The following is a 21,241-nucleotide window of genomic DNA, read 5'->3' on the forward strand; positions in this document are numbered from 1 at the left end:
CTCCTGCTCTGCACGGGCCTCACCTGCAGCTGATTTTCCCCCTGATACACCAGGCACAGGTGGGCACGATTAGAGGAATGAAATATTTTATTAAAACTGGTTCATCTCAATGAGCCATGGCCAAGAGTAGGGCGGCAGTGCCGTCCATCCCCACGTCTCTGGTGTGCTGTGCTCAGGCCGTTGTGGCTGCCTGGAGCAGCGGCTGTCCCTGAGGTCCTGCAGGGCGCTGGCAGCATGAGGCTGTCCAGCCGTGCGGGAGTGCCAGGATGCCCTGCAGAACAGGGAGGGCGGCTGCTGCTGAGCCAGGGCATCAGTGCCTGTGGAGGGGGCAGAGCTGTGGGCCTTGGTCTGTGTCCACTCATCAGTGATCTGAGGAGAAGCTGAATTCTTCTCTTGTGTTGGAGTCTCAGTTTCTGTCTCCTGGTCAACCATGAGGGGAGCAGCTGAATTTTTCTCCTCTTCTGCCACACTATCTGTCTGTGTCCCCTGCTCAGCATAATGAACAGCTGAATCCACCTCTTGTGCCCAGGTCTCAGTCTGGGTTTCCTGTTCCACACGGTGAGAGGCCTTTCTCTGTGGGTCAGGAATTGCTTTCCTCGTGGAGGCCTGGAAGGAGAGTTGGGGATTTGTAGAGGTCACTGGGCTTCCCCCAGCAGCAGCCGCTGGGACAGGAGTGCAGGAGCTGCTGGGCCTGCAGCGCTGTGGGCAAGGAAGGCCTCGTCCGGCCCTCTGTGCTTGGCCCTCACCGGTTCTGGCCCCACCGGGCCGCTGCAGGCCCGGCGGCTTCTCACGGGTCGCTGCGGGCCACGGGCTGCGGCTCTGCTGGCCAGGATGGCCGGCTGCAAGGAGCCACCAGGGCGGGACCTGCGCCCCTGCGGGCCTTGTTCCCGGCCCCCCTCGTCCCGGCTGAGACGGCTCTCGGTACCCCCCCGAGCTCAGGGAGCTGCGGGACGATGTCAGCCGGGACACGGACCGGCCCTGGCTGCCCTGGGAGCTGCGGGGCGATGTCAGCCGGTGCAGGGACCGGCCCTGGCTGCCCTGGGAGCTGCGGGGCGATGTCAGCCGGGACACGGACCGGCCCTGGGAGCTGCGGGGCGATGTCAGCCGGGACACGGACCGGCCCTGGCTGCCCTGGGAGCTGCGGGGCGATGTCAGCCGGTGCAGGGACCGGCCCTGGGAGCTGCGGGGCAGTGTCAGCCGGTGCAGGGACCGGCCCTGGGAGCTGCGGGGCAGTGTCAGCCGGTGCAGGGACCGGCCCTGGGAGCTGCGGGGCAGTGTCAGCCGGTGCAGGGACCGGCCCTGGCTGCCCTGAGGCTGCTGCAGCTGTGGGCGGGAGGAGGAAGAGGTGCGGGATGGAGGCAGCTGCCTGGGCAGGGTGCTGGTACAGCCGGTGCCATCCTCCCGTTGGCCTTTCCCTCTATCTCTCAGCTGGTGCCTCTCCTTGGGGCTCTGGGGACTGGGGTTCTGCTCCTCCATGGCTCCTTTTCCACAGGTGTCCTGGGAAGCTGCCACTTCCTCAGCAAGGTGTTCTGCTTGAGTTGGAACCCCAGAGGGGTTCCTTAAACACCCCACAGGCAGGATGTGGCCCTGCTGTGTCACAATGGCCCCTTGGTGTCATGAGGCCCTGCAGTGTCACAACGGCCCAAGGGCACCATGAGGCCCTGCATCACCCAATGCAGTTTTCAGGTGTGTTGGGTTTGCATGGCCAGGTTTTGGCAGCAATGGGGCTACTGGGGTGGCTTCTGTGAGAAATTGCCAGAACTTTCCCCATGTCCGACAGAGCCAATGCCACTGGCTCCAGGATGCACCCACTGCTGGCCAAGGCTGAGCCCAGCAGAGATGGTGGTGACACCTCGGGGATAAAAGATTTAACTGCAGCCCATGGGAAGGACTCACGCTGGAGAACTTCATGGAGCACTGGCTCCTGTGGGAGGGACCCCACACTGGAGTAGGGGAAGGACTACAACCCCCCTCCCTGAGCAGGGACAGAAACAACGTGTGATGAACTGACCATGGCACTCATTCCCTGTCTCCTTGTGATGATGGGAGGGAGGATGGAGAGCCCAGGAAGGAAAGGGAGGGAGGGGAAGTGTTTTTAAGATTTGTTTTACTTCTCATCATCCTGCTCTGATTTTGATTAGTAATTGATTTTCCCAAGTTGAGTCTGTTTCGACAGTCTGGAGAACAGGCAGAGAGCCTGCAGGCCTGCTTGCTCACCAGTGGGAATTCCTGCAAGGAAAGATGGAGTTCTGCAGGCTTCTCCAAGGCTCACACAAGGGAAAACTGACCCCAGTGGGGCAGCATGCTCCCCTTTCCTCACCAGCCAGGCAGTGGTGCAGGAAGGAGCAAGTGACTAGAACAATCTGACTTTTATTGGTGCAAACACTGGGCTTGGGTGAGTGGAATATTCCCAAGTGCTCCCAGGAAGCTGCCCAAGGTCTGCACCTTGGGCTGGGTGCACACAGCCAGCAGCCCACTCCCTCCGGGTGTTCTTGTTGTGGAGTTCAGTCTTCGTGGATGTTGAAGAGCTTTGCTACTTCGTTGAGGTCCTCATGCTCCTCCCCGTCTTTGATGATCTGGAAGAAGGAGAACTCATTAAAATCCTGCGCATCCTGTAGAGAGCCAGTGCTGCAGGACTGTCACAGCCAATGCCAGGAACTCCTTGGATTCTCTCTGAAGCACCAGACTGAGACAGCCACAACACAACAGCACTTTCTACACCCAAATTCACATGGGAGTCTTAAATGTACCATCACCTGCCTACAGGAACAGCAGGAAAACCAACCTCCTGTCCCTGCGGGATTTGTTTCTGGGTTTCCCTTTACAGCCAGGGAGAAAAAGTATTTTAAAAAGTGATCGAGCTCTGCAAAGATGAGCCTGGCCCTGACTTGGAGCCAGGATTCCTGGCTTGAACCTGCAACTTTTAGACAAGATGAAGAGACCACAGATTTAGGGTAAGGACTGCTGAGGGAGGGAGGGAAGGAAAGGAAAGGAAGGAAGGCTCTCCCACAGGGACGGCAGAAGCAATATGTTTCAATTGCATCTTCAGATTAGATATCAACAAACATTTCACCATGAATAGTTTGTCTTGGGACAGATCATCCAAGGGTAGTGTGGGATCACTCCCATGGTTCAAACAACCACAATTCTTCAAAGGTGTTAAAACCTGACCTGGGTCTGGCTCAGCTAAGCTGAGAGGTCTGGGCCAGGCCACAGGGGTGGGGACACACCAAGCCCCTGCTCAAGGCTGCTCCAGCCCAGCCATGGTAGCTGTTTCTGGGATGGTGACATTTGAAACTTTTTCAGATGCTTGGACATGGGACAAAGCAGCACAAAAATAGGACACTTTGCTCCTGTGTTGTGACTCCAGCCTGTACTACAGACCTGGAATTTCAGCCATGCCAAGGCAAGGCTTAGAGCACACATCTGATTTGAGTTATTTCTGTAAAAAGTTTGCAAACATTCAAAAAAGCACAGGGACAGTTCCCCTAATTCACCCAGAACAGTGCTCCTATTGGATATTGCCCAGCTCTGCACCAGACAGAGCATCTGCCTTTATTTATCCTCACTTTGAATTGACAGATTGATTTTTCCACAAGAAAAGCCCCGCTCTAACACACCCTCCTGTCAGTCATCCTCGCCCTGCACTGACCTTCCGAGCAATGGGCATCCTGTTGAAGATGTTCCACAGCACAATTCCCACCACGACTTTATCCCTGAGGTAGAAAATGACACCTTTGCCGTAATCTTCTCCTTGCTTTGGGACTTGAGGCATTGGTGAAGAGCTTTGAGAGATCTGAACTTCTGAGGCTTCCGCTTCTGTTTCACTCTCAGATCGAATTCCAGTCCCTAGGGCAGAAATAGGAGGAGTCACACACCCAGCGCAGGACATGTGATGATGAGAGCAGACAAAAGAGCATGTTCTGCAGGAGCCTGACGTGTTTCCCTTTGAGTTGTGTTCCCCAAAAGTTAAGTTTCATTAACAAAAGGATGAAACAATCCCAGCATGGAGCATAACACCAACAATCCCCAACTTCCACCCCCAAATGCAAAGGAAAGCAAGGTCTGCTTCCTCCAGGCAGCGGATACAAAATAAACATGCTTGGATCCAGAGTCTCTGTTGTCCCAAACTGATCATTTTGTTGCCTTGGAGGAGATCAGACTTCCCTGAGAGAGTCTGCATGGCAGTATAGGTGTTCCCTGATACCTTCTTGGAGGAATTTTTAAATCACATTTTAATATTAAAGCCAGCCTTTAAAGCTGGGTGGAGAAATGAGACAGCAGACTGCTGTTTCCTCGTGCTCTCAGAGGTCAGGGTGACTGTGGTCCCCACACCAGCACGTGCAGGAGCTCCCCAGTCCCTACCTGACTGTTCTGTTGCACTTTTTGGCGTGTCCTTCTCTGTCGCCTTGGCAAACACTCCCACTGTGGGCAAACTGCTGTCCACGAGGCCAATGGCTTCATACCCCACGTTGGGGCCCAGATCACTCCTAGGAATGAAGTGGGAATAAAGTAATTTGTAGCAGTAGTGAGACAAATCCAAGGCAGTCCCATCCATCCGTGCTCCACTCCTTCCTCCAGCATGGCGTGGGCAATGCTGGACACTGACACACTGAGACACGGAGTCTCCTCTGCACACACAGGTGGAACAAGGAGTGAAGACATAACAAGCCCATGGCCACAAGCTTCAAAAAAACCAGCTCACTGGCCAAAACTTTGAAATCCTTCAGGTCTGCTCCCTGGGAGGCAGCCGGAGGCTTCCCAGCTTCTTGCAGTGCTGTTACCCACACCAGGCTTGGCAGCATGGACAATCATTCAGTGAATATTTTTGAGAGCATTTAGGAAGGACTAAAGAGAAGAAAACCTTGCCCTAACACCTTCTTGAACTGGGCACCTGGATCTGAACCAGGGTGCTGATAGTAGATAAAGCAGATGTGGTTTGGGACCAGTAAGTAGCAGGTGTCTGAAGTGATTCCCAGGATGCTGAGGAAACAGGTGCATCACGAACCATGAATCTATGTACAACACGACCTCCCTGGCCAGAATCCTCCAGCACAGAGTGGGGTTAATGCAAGCAACACCAGTAACATGGCAGCTGTGATCAGCTGGAGCTCAGGAGGGATCATGGAATGATTTGGGTTGGAAGGAACCTCAAAACCCATTTCATTCCACTCTTCTACCATGGGCAGGGACACCTTCCACTATCCTAGATTGCTCCAAGCCCCATCCAGCCTGGCCTTGGACACTTCCAGGGATCCAGGGGCAGCTACAGCTTCTCTGGGCACCCTGTGCTAGGGCCTCATCACCCTCAGAGGGAAGGATTTCTTCCGTATATTGCAGCTAAATTTCCCCTCTGTCAGTTTGGAGCCAGTCCCCCTTGTCCTGTCACTCCAGTCCCTCTCTGGTTTCCTTGCAGCCCCTTCAGACACTGGAAGATGCTGTGAGGTCTCCACACAACCTTCTCTCCAAGAGGATCAGGATCCTGAGCACTCTGACAAAATGCATGAGGAATTCCTGTCATTTCCCAGCTTTGCAGCACGGGGGAAGGGAGTGTCAGTCTTTGAGGGCTGGCACAGTGTGACACCTGCCAACAAACACGGGGCTGCAACTCACAGCCCTTCACCTGCATCTGGTCCTGGCTGAGAGCATCCAGGGGGAAAGCACCCCTGGGAAATGGCTGTCTCTGTCCTTAGCTGCACTTGATGACCTCTGAAGTTTTTCCCAACCTCAAGGATTCTGTGGCTTTATGTTTCTTTTTTAAAAGTGAAGTGAGAAATGCTCTGGGCCCTGAATCCAGGCAGGACAGACCAAGAGTTCAGATAAGTGACAGCAAGTCATAAATAACTATTGCTGTGGGAATTTCCCTGAAAAAACTAAAACTCTTTTACCCATATTTGAAATCCTGTTAATAAACAGGATTTGGGATTTTTAATTGGGCTAACAGCCTTTTGGATTTTAATTTTTGTGAAGCTTTTTGCTTTATTTTTCTGTTCTCATTCATTTTATTTTAAAAAGAACTTCAGGAAAATATAGCAAAATTGCCCATTTTCCTGATACCTCTCTCTGGAAAACAACTTTTCAGTACACCTGGATGCAGCAATGCCTTGCCACTAAAACATCAGTTCAGCAAAATGCAATGCTCAGACCCACAGACTGGGCTGGGGAACTTCAGGTAATCATAACAGAAAAGCTGCTGCTAAATTCAACCTGTAAATCAGTCTGCTCTGAGGAAAGGGCTGTTCTGTATTGCTCCTTGCTCTGCGGAATGGGACTCGTTCAGGGAGAAACTGGGATCTGCAGGAAGGGAAAGCACTTGAGAGAGGTGAGGGCAGAGCAGCAAATGCTCAAACACCTCCCTCGCCCTGAGCTTTAGGAACATGAAGCTGTACAAGGTGTTTGCTGAGGTGATTTCACTCCCCTTGGGAAACAGACACTTCTCAAGGTGTATTCTGTCCAAGCTCCTGCAACGTGGCCACACAAGGAACCCCCAAAGACGAAAGGACTGTTACCAGAACATGGACTGGTGCCAGTAGGGCTTTGCAGCTCCTGTCATGTTTTCTCCAGCCAGTCTCCCGCTCACCACGGCGTGATCATGGTGCTCCACACGCCTGCGGCCCAGTTTGATGTCATAAAAGCAGGCAGCATCCCCTGCCTTGGAGAGAACCAGCCCGTGAGCACCGCGACAGGGAAAGCTTCCACCAGTGCCCGAACAAAAAACATCGGGAAGAGAACAAGTGGAACAAGGAACTGAGTTTTTCTGACAAGCCCCAAACACCAGCACTACCTCATTCCACTCTCTGGACTACACAACTCCCAGTTTCTCAGCATTTTTCCCCAATGTTTGGCAAAATAAACCAGCATGAGGTACGAGGAATCAAAGTATCAACGCCCACCAAGGGACTCTTATGCAAGCAAGTGATCCAGGCTATCTTTAGGTTACCCCAACTCCTCTTACACAGCATAAATATTCCAAACTTGCAGTGGTTACCACGGCAACGAGGTGGCTGCAGCGCCTGACCAGGCTCTGGGCCTGCGCTACAACTGCTCTCCTTGCTGGCTCCTGTTCACCTCCTTCACCTCCTCCTGTCACTCTGTGTGTCCCACTACAGCAGCAGCAGCACTGGGAAGCTGTGCCCACACTCACCACCCAGATGTTGTGGGAGGCTGTGCCCACACTCACCACCCAGCTGTTGTGGGAGGCTGTGCCCACACTCACCACCCAGCTGTTGTGGGAGGCTGTGCCCACACTCACCACCCAGATGTTGTGGGAGGCTGTGCCCACACTCACCACCCAGATGTTGTGGGAGGCTGTGCCCACACTCACCACCCAGATGTTGGAGCGTGCCTGCAGCTCTGCGTTCACCCGGAACCCCCCAAAGTCCGAGTCCACCTCCAGCCCCGCTGACTTGGCCAGTTCCACATTGGGCTCCAGCCCCACTGCGGCCACAATGTGATCTGTCTCCACCTGTTTGGGAATGCATAATTAGGATGTTAATTCCCTGTGTGGCCTTGCAAACATGACCCTCTCCCTGCTTTCCCATTTACCTTCCGGCCGTCCTTCAGTTTAATCACCAGCCGGTTGCCGGAGACAGAGACGGATTTGACCACGGCATTGGGCAGGACATTGACCCCCTCTGGAAACAAGCACAGGACACCTCACCGCCTGCTCAGGGCTGGGCAGATCCCACCTGCAGCAGGTGGTTGGTGCAGACAGATGACAGGTGAGGAACCAAGACAGAGCCCACCCGAGCTTTGCTACATGTGCTAGTGCAGCTGTGGGGGAAGCATGAGGAGAAACCCAGCTTAAAAGTCTGAAAGCTGCTTAAAAGACAACCCAAAGTACATCTCATGTGATGACAAGGCCACATCCAAAAGAATTCCCTAAAACAGGTGTTCAGGAACTGAGGACACTCAATTACCTATTGCTGTGCCACAGCCAGACCCAGAGGCCCAACAGCGCAGCTTCCAAAAAAGAAAGTAACTCAGACCTGTGGGTTATCAGGCCCTGCAATCCACACCCCAGTCACATTCCTCCTCTCTCTCTCTCTCCCTCTCCACTTCCCAATGCACAGGATTATTTTGCACTTACTGCAGGAAATGGAAAAAGGTGTCTTGGATCTTACTGACTTTATCAGCTAAACACTACAGCACCTGGCCTGACCCAGGTGTGTGCATAGACACAGAGATCATTCCAGGGAAACAGCCACAGGGAAGGAAAGCCTCCCTGACATCAGCAAGCCTGTTTGCTCAGCCTTCCCAGAGAAACTGCCAAGAAGCCCAGGATTCATGGCAGCTTTGTGCTGCCCAAGCTCCCTGAACTGCAACTTCCCCTGTGCTGCACCCGGGCCACTTTGCAGGGCACAGCCCTCCCAAGGCTCCAGGGACAGAAAGGAACTGGATGTCCCCAGGAGCAGCTGCCCGGCAGCCACAAGCCCAAACCCGCTCAGCAGCTTCACCTCTTCTGACTTTCTCCGTGGTCCAGTTGCTCAGGTATTCGGGCAGGACTTTGCCCATGTTGCCGTTCTCTGGAAACAGCTGGATCACCTCCAGGCCTCGGGTTCGTGCTGGAAGAGAAGCACGGAGCAGCAAGATGTTGGAACACACAATTTACTTTACACGAGGAGCTTGACAGAAGTTTCCAAATCTGGGAGTTCTGACTCCCAAGGAGTCACAAAGTGACTGACTACTGTTTCACATATACCTGCGAAGTCCAGATAACAGACTTTTAGGGAAAATGCTTGGTATTTTGGCAAAAACTTAAAAAAATTACCATAAAGGCCCTATGCACACGCTGACAGTTAGAATCCAGCTGCTCACCACCTCTTTGAAATCACAGAATTATGGACTGCTTTGGATGGAAGGGACCTTAAAGATCATGCAGTTCCAACCCCTAAATCATAGTTTGAGGGTGGCATTGAGCACAGAGAACAAATGTAACTTTTTAGAGTGGAATGACTTTGCAGCTAGCACTGGCCCTCAGAGCTCCCACCTCTGAGTCATCAGGGGGCTGCTAATGAGGGAGAGACTGGAAAAACCTTGGCCACACAGGCAACAAAACACCCGTGTGTTGTTTCCTTTAGGCAAACACAGAGGCTGTGCAAAAACTGAGCAGCTGGGGACTGAAAAGAAGTTTCTAATGTGAGGCTGCTGCCACTCAGTGCCTGTCACAGCTGGCGACATGCTCACCTCTCCTTCCCAGAGCGCAGGCCAGCTCGCTGCCGAGGAAACCACCACCAATAATTGTGATGGACTTGACTTCCCTGGAAATCTTCTCCAGCCTTCGGAAGTCCTCGATCTGAAAGAACATTTACCCCCATTTCCAATCCTCTCTAACAGGAATGGCAGCATTGGTCATACTCAATGGCTTTTATTCACTTTGGAAGGTGCAACAAAGTCACACAGGAGGGAAAATTTATAAAAATACCTAAACCCCATAATCCCACACACTGTTACAACTCTCAGGCTGAGGCAAGCAGATGAGTGGTTGAGTAGACTCTACCCTGGTTTCCTGCCTGGGAAAAAGAATAAGCAGGCGATGGATTCCTGGGCACCATCTGAGGGAAGCATCTGAGCCAAGGCAGGACCGTCCCAACCCAAAGCAGAAGAGTTTAAAAACTGAAAAGAGTGGTAAGTGGCTCTGATTTATTCAGCCTCACTGGGGCTGGCAGCACCTGGAGGTTACCTTTCGGAACAGGGTCAGCCTTTTCTGCACGTCCTTTCCTGCTCTTTCGATGGCAGGCAGGTTCCTTGGGGATCCCCCTGCGCACAAGAAGGAGAGAAGGGAGACTATTGACACCACAGCCATGGCACTGAATATCCAGACAGTGCAAAGCTGTCTCGGATCTCAAACGTGCTTCCCAAACTGTTCCAGTATGGGAATATCCCAGTATGCTGTTGCTGCCTGAATGTCCCAGAAAATCTGATGATGCAAGGCAAGTGAAAAACCCAGCATGGCTGTCTGCACATCTGTCCTTCATGTGACTGCTCCACATCATGTTCGACACTACAGAGACTTCTCAAATACACGGAACATCACCCCATGTCCTGGCAGAGCATATTTCTGCTTCTAACTGCTTTCATGGAATGGTTTGGGTTGGAAGGAACCTTAAAGCTGATCCAGTTCCACCCCCTGCCATGGGCAGGGACACCTTCCACTGTCCCAGGCTGCTCCAAGCCCAATCTAGCCTGGCCTTGGACACTTCCAGGGATCCAGGGGCAGCCACAGTTTTTCTGGGCAACTTGTGCCCAGGAAGAATTCCTTCCCAGTATCCCACCTAACCCTGCCCTCTGGCATTCCCCATTGTCCTGTCACTCTAGACCCTTGTCCAAATTCCCCCTCCAGCTCTCTTGGAGCCCTTTTAGGCACTGAAAACCTCAAAGATCTCTCGAAAGCCTTCTCTTTTCCAAGCTGGACTCCCCCATCTCTCCCAGCTTGACTCCACAGGGGAGGTACTCTAGAGAATTTATCTCTAGCTAAATGTCACTAAATAAAAAGCCTGGCACAAGACCAGGAACAAGAGAAAAAACACAGCACTTACCAGTGGCAATGAGACATTTGTTGTAGGATATCTGGGTCCCATCATTAAGCTTCACTGTGTTCCCTCTGACATCCATGTGCACAACCTGCAAGGTGAACCCAGCTGAGCTCAAGCTCTTCACTTCATGGACTACTGAGCAGAGGTACAAACTTGGAATTAACATTCTCCCACCTTTAGGTTTAGGGTGGGGGCAGGGGTGGGGAAGTGAGAGGACTGGAAGTGGGAATTGAGACAACTTCTTTGGGAGTCACCGTAACTCAGGTTGATCTTCCCAAGGTCTGAGTGTGAAATGGGCTCAGACACAGCACAGCTCAGCAGGAAGAGGAATCACTGACATTTATCATAGCAACATACAAACAACCGAGGATATAAGTATTTTAGAAGGTTCACCATAAATTTCTCCACCTTCCTGCTGCTTCAGCACAGTGCTCTTGCTCACCTTATCACCCACTACCTCGATCTCTGTGCTCTCTTCACCTCACCCTCCAGCCCACACAGCCCAGTTTCCACTTGTCACACCCTGTCTCTAAGGTCTGCGTATTTTTGTCCCATGCCCAGACCCCAAACTTATCCTTCTCTCTTCCTCATCATCTTCCCTCAGCTCACTGCTATTCCTCCAACTCCAGTGGTTCAGTACCAGCTGAGAGTGCAGGTTCTTTTCAGGAAGAGCTGTAGGAACAACAGCCAGTGCTGTACCCACCTTCTTGCCAGGCAGAACTGCCACCCCACCATTCTCCACAGAAGGCAGGTCCTCGACAGGCACATAGAAAGACGGCGGCTGGAAATAGATACTGAGAAAAGCTCCATTATCAAACAGGTTCCCCTTGCTCTGGGATACCAGAAATCCAGCTGTTCAGCAACTCCAATGAGACAAATACAGCTCTGTGCATCCACAATCAGCTCCACAATTATTTACCTATTTTTAAGAATTAGGGTCTTCACATTGTTGAAGTTCTAGGGTTTGGATCACAGAATCATAGTATCGGTCAGGTTGGAAAAGATCATAAATGCCAACCACCAAGTAAGGCTTAATCACAGAAGTCACAAAAATAAAGTGTGATCCCATGTCCTTGGACCTCTTCTCTAACCTGTGGAGCTTCATCTTTATTAACTGTTTTCCAAGGACTCCTGCCCATAGAGGGGCATATCTAAGGGGAATCAACAGCAAAGTTGAAGAGGTATTAAGTACTGAGCGAGCTCTTGTGGGAAGCAGAATTCCTCAACCCCTGCTAGCACCAACACACCCTTCCCTGCCCTCAGTGCTCCACTGGCTGATGGTTCTGTCCCAAGAACAGTTTGGCCATTGTCACTTTGTCACTAACCACTTCCTTTGCCCCGTCACCCGCAGTGCCATGTACCTTCTCTCCTTGCCGTTCCACTGCTTGAACCGCAACGTCTCTGTCACGTCGGGATCATCAGAAAACCACAGTTCTTTGGAAAGGGGTGGACGCATGTAGGGCAGGGCGGGATCTTCAGACACAATCAGCACCTTTAATTGGCCAGGAAACATCAGCTGGAGCGAGAGCAGGCAAACGGGAGCACACACAGAGCAGGACAGGAATGAGCGGGACAGCTCTTACCCGTGCGCCGGGGTCGCGGGCCCGGATGGATCTGGCAGCAGCGAAAGCAGCAGTTCCTCCCCCAATGAGCAGGAAAGGGACGTGGGATGGGACCTTGGGATGAGTGCCCGGATCTGTAGGTGACAGATGGGACAACGTACTGCAAATACAGGCACACAGCCCAGCCCCATGGCACCGAGTATGTCACCAGGGGCCTTCCACATCCAGACTTCCTTTGGAAATTGTCCTCCTTCTGCCCCAGTACCTTCCCAAGAACCCCGCTGCTGCTTCCCCCAGAGCTGCTCCCTGCAGGAATCAGTCACATTTCAGCAAAATGGTTTTAAAATGTTTTTTCTAAGCAAGCCCAGAAGTCTGCACTGGCCAACCCATAAGCAGCTTATAAGAAAGGGCAAGGCACATTTTTTGGTAATTTTGTTCAAGGAGACAACTTTTGAGTTGCCTGCAGAAGGCACCTCCTCCCACAGGCAGGTCCTGTTGCTGAGAAACATGCGGTTAATCCGTGGGCAGGGACAAACCAGGCAGTTAAGTATTGGCACCAGAACTCACCTGCTGTGCCCTGAGGAGCAGCACCTGCACCTGAAAGGGAAGAAAGACATGGCCTAAGTCAGCGAAGCACAGGCTGTAGTTTGGGAGCTGCAGTTCAGGGCTCACTCCAGGATAACCAGGCTCTCCACCAGCCAGGGAAGGAGGCTCTCTGGAATCAGTGTCCTTGCCAGACTATGCAAAGGTAAAAGCCAGAAGCAAGGCTCACTTTTTTCCTCTTTTTACCACAGAAGGAATAAATGGCAGAAATCAGCCCCAGGAGATATCCTACGTCATCCTCAGGATGGCCTGTAAAACAGCCTCTTCTGGGTCATGGAACCTCATGGGTCACTGTCTTCTGTGCTGGGAAGTCACAGAACAACAGAATCCCAGAATGGGTTGGGCTGGGAGAGATGTTAAAGCTCATCAGTTCCACCCCCCTGCCATGGGAAGGGACACCTTCCACTAGACCAAGTTGCTTCAAGCTCTGTCCAACCTGGCCTTGAATGGGAATTTGAAACAATGGCACACACTGAGAGGTGCAATCCTACAAAGGCACATCTGTCATTCCAGAGAGGCTCTGTTCTGTTTGTTTTGGAGGCCTCAAGCTCATGAAGAACAGAGCCAATCCCCCGACCTGGCAGGCTGGTACCCACCTGAGGCAGAGGACTGATCGTCTTGGGATTGCCTGGTTGTCCTCGCGAGCCGGCTGGCGTATCGCTCTTTGCTCTCCTGCAGTGTTTTGTACACCTGCAGACAGACAGGAGACATTTACCTCCTGCACCTTACAGCACCAAGGCACCATCCTGCTGCTGCCCCTGACAGGCTTTTGTCCATCCCACGTGCTGGAAAGGCCAGTGACAACAGGTGGGGCAAAATACACCTCCCTGGACAAGGTGCCCATTGAGAATGTGCTCAGAAAATGACCTGCTCCACCAGGTGTAATGAGCCTTGGATGTCTGGCTGCTTCCCAGAAGCAATGAACCTTCCTGCAGGTGTTTGGCTGCACACCTGTTCCAAGGGGAACCAGCTCCAGTGAAGGAAATGCAGCCAAACCAGCCCCAAGACCACATGCAAGCTGGGCCATGACACAACACAAGGCTGCAGAAACAGAAGACAAATCCAAAGAAAAAGCATCTCCCAGCTTCCAAAGCCCAGAGCAGCTGGGCAGAGCCAACAACCTGACTGGCTTTCTCTAGGCACACTGGTGGCAGGACAGCCCTGACATCAGCAGGGCCTTGAGCCACGGGAGCGGGGCTGTTCCAGGCACTGGCCCTTCGATGTGGAATCTCTTCCAGCTGAATGCTGACCTGTTTGTTTGACTGTGAAACTCGGGATACAGCATAAGCAGAGACTGCATGTACAATTTACTGGTACAGACAAGGAGGGAACATCTCTTATATCACATTAACTTACAAGAAAAACTGGTAATGGAAGGAGCTGAAGACACTGGGAGTGCTGGGAGCAGGACAGAATCCAGTATTTTCTCCCAAGGGTAAAAAAAATTAGAGGGAAGCAAGGGAAGCAAACCTTTCTTTGAGGCAAAACTCAGCCTTGCTAATAATCTCTATCATGTGCATGACATCAAATTTCATTTGCCAATCCTCACAAGTTGGTGTTTTATAGCAAATAGTTTTAAATAAGAGTGGAGGAATTTAATACCAGGCACAAAAAGGAGCACAGGACAAAAGCCTGTCCAGGGAACTGGAGAAATGTTGGAAATATTAGAAAACAAGAACTTCTTAGTGTTTAGAAGAATTAAGATAAAGGTATTTTTAAAGCCTTTTGCTCAAAGACAGAAAAGCCAAGGTTAACAAACCACCTCTGCTTTTACAGGCAGAATCAGGAAGGTTTTAAGTGAGTCCAAAGGGCAGCATACAATAAATTAAATCAGATCCTTTAGGAAAAAACACTGTTGTGCACAGGCAAAACATCAGATTGGGCCTTAAGGATAAATATTTCCAATGGGACAGTGTCAAGTTCTTTCTAGTTAGAAGCAGAAATATACTCTGCCAGGACATGGGGTGACGTTTCAGTGCTCTTCCATGAGGAAATCACCAAGTTGGACAAGTTTTCTTTCCTTCCCTTTAGCACAGTTATATTCAGGTATTATTTCCTTTTCTTGCCTGCCAACATTACTGATATCAGGAGAGGTGCACTAATTAATAATTTGTGCCCTTACACAGTCACAAAGATGGCTGGTTTGAGTTTAGATTTACTCAATGTGACAAGGTTAATTCTAAGGCAGGTTTCTCCACTAAGAACTGCACCACCTGAGAATATTCAATTTGTAACCTTAAATTATTTGGCAATGTCCCTTGAAAATGAAGTACCTGAGGCCAGGGAGTACAAAGAGGGCTGGAAGTGAAGGGCTATAGGGTGGGAGGTACAGACAGGTGCCCACCCTCCGCCCTCCCAACCCACAAACACCTTTAGTGAAGCATCTTACATAAACTCCTGTCCCAGTGACTGCTCCTCCCATTATTAAGTATAACAAGAGGTTGTTGCCAGCTTTGCCAGGAACACCTGAAGACGTCAGGGATCTAGAAGGGCATCTTAGCTGATGGCATTGCAAAACTGCAGGGGAAGACAGGCAATGGAAGAGAACAGGGAAAGAGCTGAATATTAGGAAGGATTCTTGATTAAACAGGTCTTGGGAAAAGCCGAGTGCGCTTTGTAATTTCAGCTACCTTGTCTGCCAAAAAAAAAACGGGCAGCTGGGCACAGGAAAGAATTATATTTAAAGGAAATTAGAAGAATTATAGTTAAAGGAAATAGGAAAATATTTTTCTTCCGTGCACTGTTTTGAATTTTTTTTTTTCCTCTTTCCCAGGAGCTTCCTTTGGAGAAAATTGGGATTTGGAACTTTTAAAGAATATGATCGTCCTAGAGAAAGAGCTTGGAAACAAAGATTTGTGTGGTGTAAACTTGGGATCTATCTTGTAATTTTCTCTTTCAGTGACACTGCAAACCATTATCTGTTTTAACTAGAACATAAATGCTCCCCCAGCTGGGGGTTGATTTGGTATACTTACACAAGTCAAGCAAATGTTCTGAACTGAGATTTGGCAAGGAATTGTTTGTCCCATACAAGACAACAGATAGAGCTGTGCCTGGTCTTAACAAAAAAACCCAAGAGTGCCTTTAAGTTTAAAAAAAACTTAAAAGGTAACTGAAATTACAGTTAAAACCTAAGTAATCATAAGAAGTTACTTTCCATTTGGCTCCCTTTGAAGTTTTCTGAAGGAGGAAACAGAGATAAAGCTACAGAAATCAAAAGCTGAGTAAAGAGAGCTGGAATACAGCAAATGCTCGACAGGAGAGATGGACTGCAGCTTCTTCCCAGGAACCACCTTTCTACTTACATAGGCACCTGCTCCTAAGGTGGACAAGCCCATAATAAGGACAAAAACCGAATTACTGCCCTTTTGCCCAGGCACGCCTGTGCCAGCCACTTGTCTGCTCAGCTGCAGGTCTGGGGGCACATTCCAGCGCTGCAACAACGTGCCTAAAGAACACAATTTATTGGAGAAACAACACAAAAACACTGTCAATACAAAGGTAAGTCTGAAAATTTAGAGATTAAGTCAGTTCTGAACCCAAACAAGCTCCTTGTTTGGAAAACCCAGCCCCACATCTGAGCGACTGCAGGGCATTATCCTGAGGCACAACAGTGTGCTCCGGGCAGCTGTGGAGACCAAATTATCTGTAAGATCAAGGGGTAACTGAACTAACTGATAGCAGGGGCATCTCTAGGCAGCTGGAAAGGCTGTCTGCAGCTGGAGCCTCCAGGCGCTCTGGGCTGGCCGAGCACAGAGATGTGTATTGGTGGTTCCAACACCTTCTCCAGGCCCCTCCTGTCCGAGGATGCACCTGGCTCCAGCAAAAGCAGGAGCCAGGCCAGGGCGGGCAGCAGGGATGGTGACACCGGCACCAAACTCCCTCTGCTCACACAGCTCATTCCACCGGGATAAACCACCAGCAAGCAACGGGGTTTTGGTGGCAAAAAGGGCATCCCCGGTGGAAATGAGCAGATCCAGGTGCAGGCACGTCCCGCCGCAAGCCGGACGAGGCGCACCCGCGGCTGAGCCGCTGCACCGCGTTTGATTTCTCTATCACCAAATCACAGCCAGCGGCCGGCCCAGTTCATCCCCGAATGGAGCGATGGCGAGGACGGCTCCGAGCGCTGCTCCCAGCGCGGCCGATGCTCCGGGGAGAGGTTTGGGCTCTCTCAATCCCCACCTCCGCCTGCCCCCGCCCGGTGAGAGCAAAACCCGCCTCACCCCTGCCTGAAGGCACTTATTTGTGACAAAAACCGCAGCAAAGCCAGCAGCACCCGAAAAGAGACCCAGGTCCCAAGCAGCTCCGGGTCACTCACGCTGTCCCAAACACGTTCCCGAAGCATCCGCACCTCCGCCGCCCGCGCCCCCTCCCGCAGCGCCCCGGGCGCGGCCGTGCCCGCACCGATCCCGCGGGATGACCGCCCGGCCCGGTGCCCTCCGCAAACCGCGCTCCCGGCCGGGATCGGCCCCGGGCCGCGTGCCGCAGCGGCGAGAATCGCGCCCGGTGCGCCCCGGTCCCGGTCGCGGTCCCGGTCCCGGCACTGACCCGCGTGGGCGCGTCCCCGCGGCGGGGGGCGCAGGGCGCGCGCCAGGCCCGCGCGGCAGCGGAACATGTCGCCGGTCGCCGGTCCCTCGGTCGCGGCGCCGCCGGCCCGGCCCGGCCCCGCCGCGCACGCGCCTCCCGCCGCTTCCGGGCGGCCGCTCCGCGCCGCCGCATCGATGGTGCCGCTGCCGACATGTGGCGGCCGCCCCGCCGCCTCCCGCGCCCGCTCCGCCGCGCCGCCGCCACCGGGCCCGGCCGCCGCCTGCTGCTCTCCACGCCCATCTTCTACGCGAACGGGCCGCCGCACATCGGACACCTGTACTCGGCGCTGCTGGCCGACGCGCTGCTCCGCCACCGCCGCCTGCGCGCCGCCGGCCCGGCCCGGCTCTGCACGGGTCAGCGAGACCCCCGGTCCGAGCCCCCTCCCCCGGGGATGACCCCTTCTGCCGGGGCCGGCCCCCCTCCCCGGGTCCCCAGGCCCCTGTGTCCCCGCGGGGCTGCGGGCTCCGGCCTCTCCCCACGGCCTCGCGGCCTCTCTCCGTTTCAGGGACCGACGAGCACGGGCTGAAGATCCAGCAGGCCGCGGCCGCGGCGGGGACCTCGCCCGCGGAGCTCTGCGAGCGGGTCTCGGGGCTCTTCCGCCAGGCCCTGACCCAGGCCGGCGTCGCCTACACCGACTTCACGCGCACCAGCGAGCCCCGGCACCAGCGAGCCGTGAGGCACTTCTGGGGTGCCCTCCGCGATGCAGGAGTGCTCTACAAGGGCTCCTACGAGGGCTGGTACTGCACGCCCGAGGAGAGCTTCCTGCCCGACAGCCAGCTGGCCGAGGGCACGGACGCCCAGGGCCGGCCCTGCAAGGTGTCCTTGGAGACCGGCCACGAGGTAACGGGCTGCGGGAGCACTGCGTGCTCACCTGCTGCTCTGCTCCAGCCAGATTTGGGGTGTTTAATGCTTCCTGTAGGCTTTTTTAATTTGTGTTGGCTGAGACTCACCTGTATTTCAGTGGAGTGTCAGCTGCCAGACCCCGCCTGGCAGGTGCACATTGCAGATATGTGCAGCGGGAAGGATTCAGCCCCTTCTGAGTCCACAGGCTGTTGGGCTGGGAATGGTGTTCTACAGGAGTGATGACAGAAGTTAGCTGAACAGGAGGATAAGGGTGTATTTTACTGAGGGGTTCTGACTTTCAGACCTGTTTTGTGAGACAGTTCAGTTTGGCCTCTGGACATTTACCCATCTCTTAAATTAGTTTTGGCCCTGCCTAAAGCACTGTAACATCACCTGCCTGTGGTCAGCCAGAATGGGCATGCCCAGGTGTGTGGTACCTTCCCAAGCGTCTCTCTGCCACTGTTTTCTTAGAAGGTGTGCAGTTACGTGATTTAATCCAGCAACTACAGATAATACTGCTCAGAGCTCAGCACAGGTTATGCTCCTGTGCTGTTTGTATGAGGCTGGGATCTAGGAGCATTGGCCCACACAGAAAGGGCTATATTGGCAAATAGTAACTCTTGAGAAAGCACCTAAGATACTTGGGGAAAAGATAAGTTTCCAGGCAAAGTAATAATTCTTTAGACTTAAAACAGTCAGCAGACTTCAAAGTCAAGCATACCCTGAGAACAGTTCCTGGCTTCGCCTGTGTATTGAACTGTCCAAGGAGACAGGAGTGTGCATGCAGCAGAGAAGCTCTTGCACTGTGGTGAGAAAGGATGGGAGGGTTTATTTCCAACCTGAAAGAGGCAGTTGGGCAGTTTGTTCCTTGGATAATTCGTGAAGGAAAAGGGGGAGTTTGCACATGCCATAAACTCCAGACTTCTGGTGAGTGAGTGGGTTCTGGCATCCAGTGGAGCCTGGGGCTGAGGATGTACAGCTTGTCTTTGATGATGCTCTTCAGGTCTTCCTTGTACACTGCAAAATTGCTGACCCAGCCATGGATGCCTGAGTGCCTTACACAGCTCACTCGTACCACATCCACCCACCACGTTTTCACTGGTTTAGCTAAATGTGTCATTTAATGGATTTAAGTGTGGGGGAGAAGTGCTGTCAGTGCTGTAAGCAAACAAAGTTAGTGACTTAGATGCATTAAAGCATAAACTGAGGAAAAACAGGAGTATGGCCCCAGGAGAACAAAGGCAGGCACTAGGAGTGGCAGTAGGGCAGGAATTACAGTGTCATTTTGTCTTTTCATGATTTTCCACTATGATTGCAAAACTACGTTGTCAAGAAGGTGTATTCTCATCTCCCTAACTCCTTTCTGATGTCACATCAGCCTGGCAGGTGGAAAGGTATTCCTTCCCACGGTTACCAGTGTTTTTAGAAGCAAGATGCTTAACCATCCCAGGTGCCCGAGTCCTCAGGTGTGTTCCTGGGGATCCCAAGGAGGCACTGTCTTGGGTAAGAAGGTTGCTGCTAGTCATGGAAAGGTGCTGACAGCTTCCCATGGCATGGGAGGACACGCAGACACGGGCAGTGGGCATCAGCCTCCATGCTGAGAACAGTGCATGTAAATTGTCAGCCTGTTCTTGGGGCCATAATCCTTTCCTGTCCTGCTGTCCCAGGTGCACTGGACCAAGGAGGAGAATTACATGTTCAGGCTCTCAGCATTCCGGGATCCCTTGCAGAACTGGCTCCGGGACAACCCACGTGCCATTTTTCCTGACCCTTTCTACCAGTGCGTGCTCCGCTGGCTGGACGAGGACTTGCCAGATCTGTCGGTGTCCCGTGAGCGAAACCGGCTGCAGTGGGGCATCCCCGTGCCCAGTGACCCCACACAGACCATCTACGTGTGGGTGGATGCCCTGGTGAACTACCTGAGCGTGGTGGGGTACCCCGAGAGCCACGGCGCGTGGTGGCCGGCCGTGCACCACGTCGTGGGCAAGGACATCCTCAAGTTCCATGCGCTGTACTGGCCAGCGCTGCTGCTGGCGGCAGGGCTGGAGCCCCCTGAGCGCATCCTGGTGCACTCCCACTGGACTGTGCGGGGCCAGAAGATGTCCAAGAGCCTGGGCAACGTGGTGGACCCCAGCGTGTGCATGGGGCAGTACGGCGTGGACGGGTTCCGGTACTTCCTGCTGCGGCAGGGTGTCCCGGAGAGGGATTGTGACTACTATGATGAGAAGGTGGTGAAGTTGGTGAATTCAGAGCTGGCAGATGCGCTCGGGGGGCTGCTGAATCGCTCAACAGCCCCCAGCATTAACCCCAGCAACACCTACCCACGCTTCTCACAACCCTGTTTCCCAAAGGTCCTGGATTCCAGGGAGGCAAGAGGCACAGGCAGGGCGTGTGTTGAGGACTACAAGCTCGTGGCAGCAGTGGCCTCGCTGCCTGCGCAGGTGGACAGTTATTTCGAAGGCTTCCATATCTACAAGGCTTTGGAATGTATTGCCCAGTGTGTGAGGCAGACCAATGGCTTCTTCCAGAGGCACAGGCCTTGGAAACTTGACCAAAGGGATGCTGCAGAGCAGCTCTGGCTGGACACCATCCTCCACGTCACGCTGGAGTGCCTGCGTGTGTATGGGACGCTCCTGCAGCCTGTGGTCCCACACATGGCAGACAAGCTGCTGTCCCGGCTGGCTGTTGGGCCAGGAGAGAGGGGTCTCTCTGGTCTGACATTCCTGGCACGCTATGATGGAAAGCCATGTCCCTTTGAGGGGAGGCAGCTGGGACCTGACACTGGCATCTTGTTCCACAGGCTGGGCAAGTTGGAAACTATGAAGAAGAGAAAGCAAGAAGCTCAAGTCCCTGACAAACAGCTTCTGTGAATAAAAACTTCCAGGAATTCCTGGAAAACATTGTTTCTGTTTAAAAGTACTTTCCTCCCATTCCTGGTGGTGGTGTGGAGGGGTGGGAAGCCAGCCTGAGCAGGGAGGATGAAGCAAGCCCTGAAGACAGACAGGCCTCCTTGGTGTTGTGTCCTTGCACAGGGAGATGGATGAACAGTTGCTCTGCAATGTCCTCATCTCACTTTTGGTCCACAGGTTTTTGGCCAGGTCAGAAGTAGCT

General features: G+C 53.0%; 3 protein-coding genes across 6 annotated transcripts; 1 reads left to right on the top strand and 2 right to left on the bottom strand.

Moving 5' to 3' along the window:
* Positions 1 to 69: 69 nt before the first annotated feature.
* Positions 70 to 1,977, bottom strand: LOC137482623 (uncharacterized). Its single transcript, XM_068205099.1, has 2 exons — positions 747 to 1,977; positions 70 to 606 (listed from the first exon to the last, which is right to left on the bottom strand). The coding sequence occupies exons 1-2, from the start codon at positions 1,474 to 1,476 to the stop codon at positions 581 to 583; spliced, it is 756 nt and encodes a 251-aa protein (XP_068061200.1). The 5' UTR covers positions 1,477 to 1,977; the 3' UTR covers positions 70 to 580.
* Positions 1,978 to 2,350: 373 nt separating this feature from the next.
* AIFM1 (apoptosis inducing factor mitochondria associated 1) lies at positions 2,351 to 17,382 on the bottom strand. Of its 4 annotated transcripts, none has more exons than XM_068205092.1 (17): positions 17,249 to 17,382; positions 15,090 to 15,217; positions 13,297 to 13,390; positions 12,665 to 12,694; positions 12,119 to 12,231; positions 11,897 to 12,027; positions 11,239 to 11,329; positions 10,539 to 10,623; positions 9,683 to 9,759; positions 9,187 to 9,295; positions 8,457 to 8,564; positions 7,546 to 7,634; positions 7,325 to 7,465; positions 6,510 to 6,652; positions 4,366 to 4,490; positions 3,653 to 3,849; positions 2,351 to 2,576 (listed from the first exon to the last, which is right to left on the bottom strand). In XM_068205092.1, exons 1-17 carry the CDS (start codon positions 17,313 to 17,315, stop codon positions 2,505 to 2,507), a joined length of 1,800 nt encoding a protein of 599 aa, XP_068061193.1. In that variant the 5' UTR covers positions 17,316 to 17,382; the 3' UTR covers positions 2,351 to 2,504. The 4 variants fall into 4 exon arrangements, with proteins under 4 accessions (XP_068061193.1, XP_068061191.1, XP_068061194.1 ...); XM_068205090.1 differs by lacking the exon at positions 15,090 to 15,217 and adding an exon at positions 16,006 to 16,148 and having other exon boundaries at positions 17,249 to 17,381; XM_068205093.1 differs by lacking the exon at positions 17,249 to 17,382 and adding an exon at positions 17,052 to 17,171.
* Positions 17,383 to 17,438: 56 nt separating this feature from the next.
* Positions 17,439 to 21,035, top strand: MARS2 (methionyl-tRNA synthetase 2, mitochondrial). The gene is made up of 3 exons (XM_068205098.1): positions 17,439 to 17,640; positions 17,793 to 18,127; positions 19,798 to 21,035. The coding sequence occupies exons 1-3, from the start codon at positions 17,439 to 17,441 to the stop codon at positions 20,998 to 21,000; spliced, it is 1,740 nt and encodes a 579-aa protein (XP_068061199.1). The 3' UTR covers positions 21,001 to 21,035.
* Positions 21,036 to 21,241: the final 206 nt, after the last annotated feature.

The sequence above is a fragment of the Anomalospiza imberbis genome, chromosome 14 (assembly GCF_031753505.1).
Source record: "Anomalospiza imberbis isolate Cuckoo-Finch-1a 21T00152 chromosome 14, ASM3175350v1, whole genome shotgun sequence".
NCBI classification, from domain to species: domain Eukaryota; kingdom Metazoa; phylum Chordata; class Aves; order Passeriformes; family Viduidae; genus Anomalospiza; species Anomalospiza imberbis.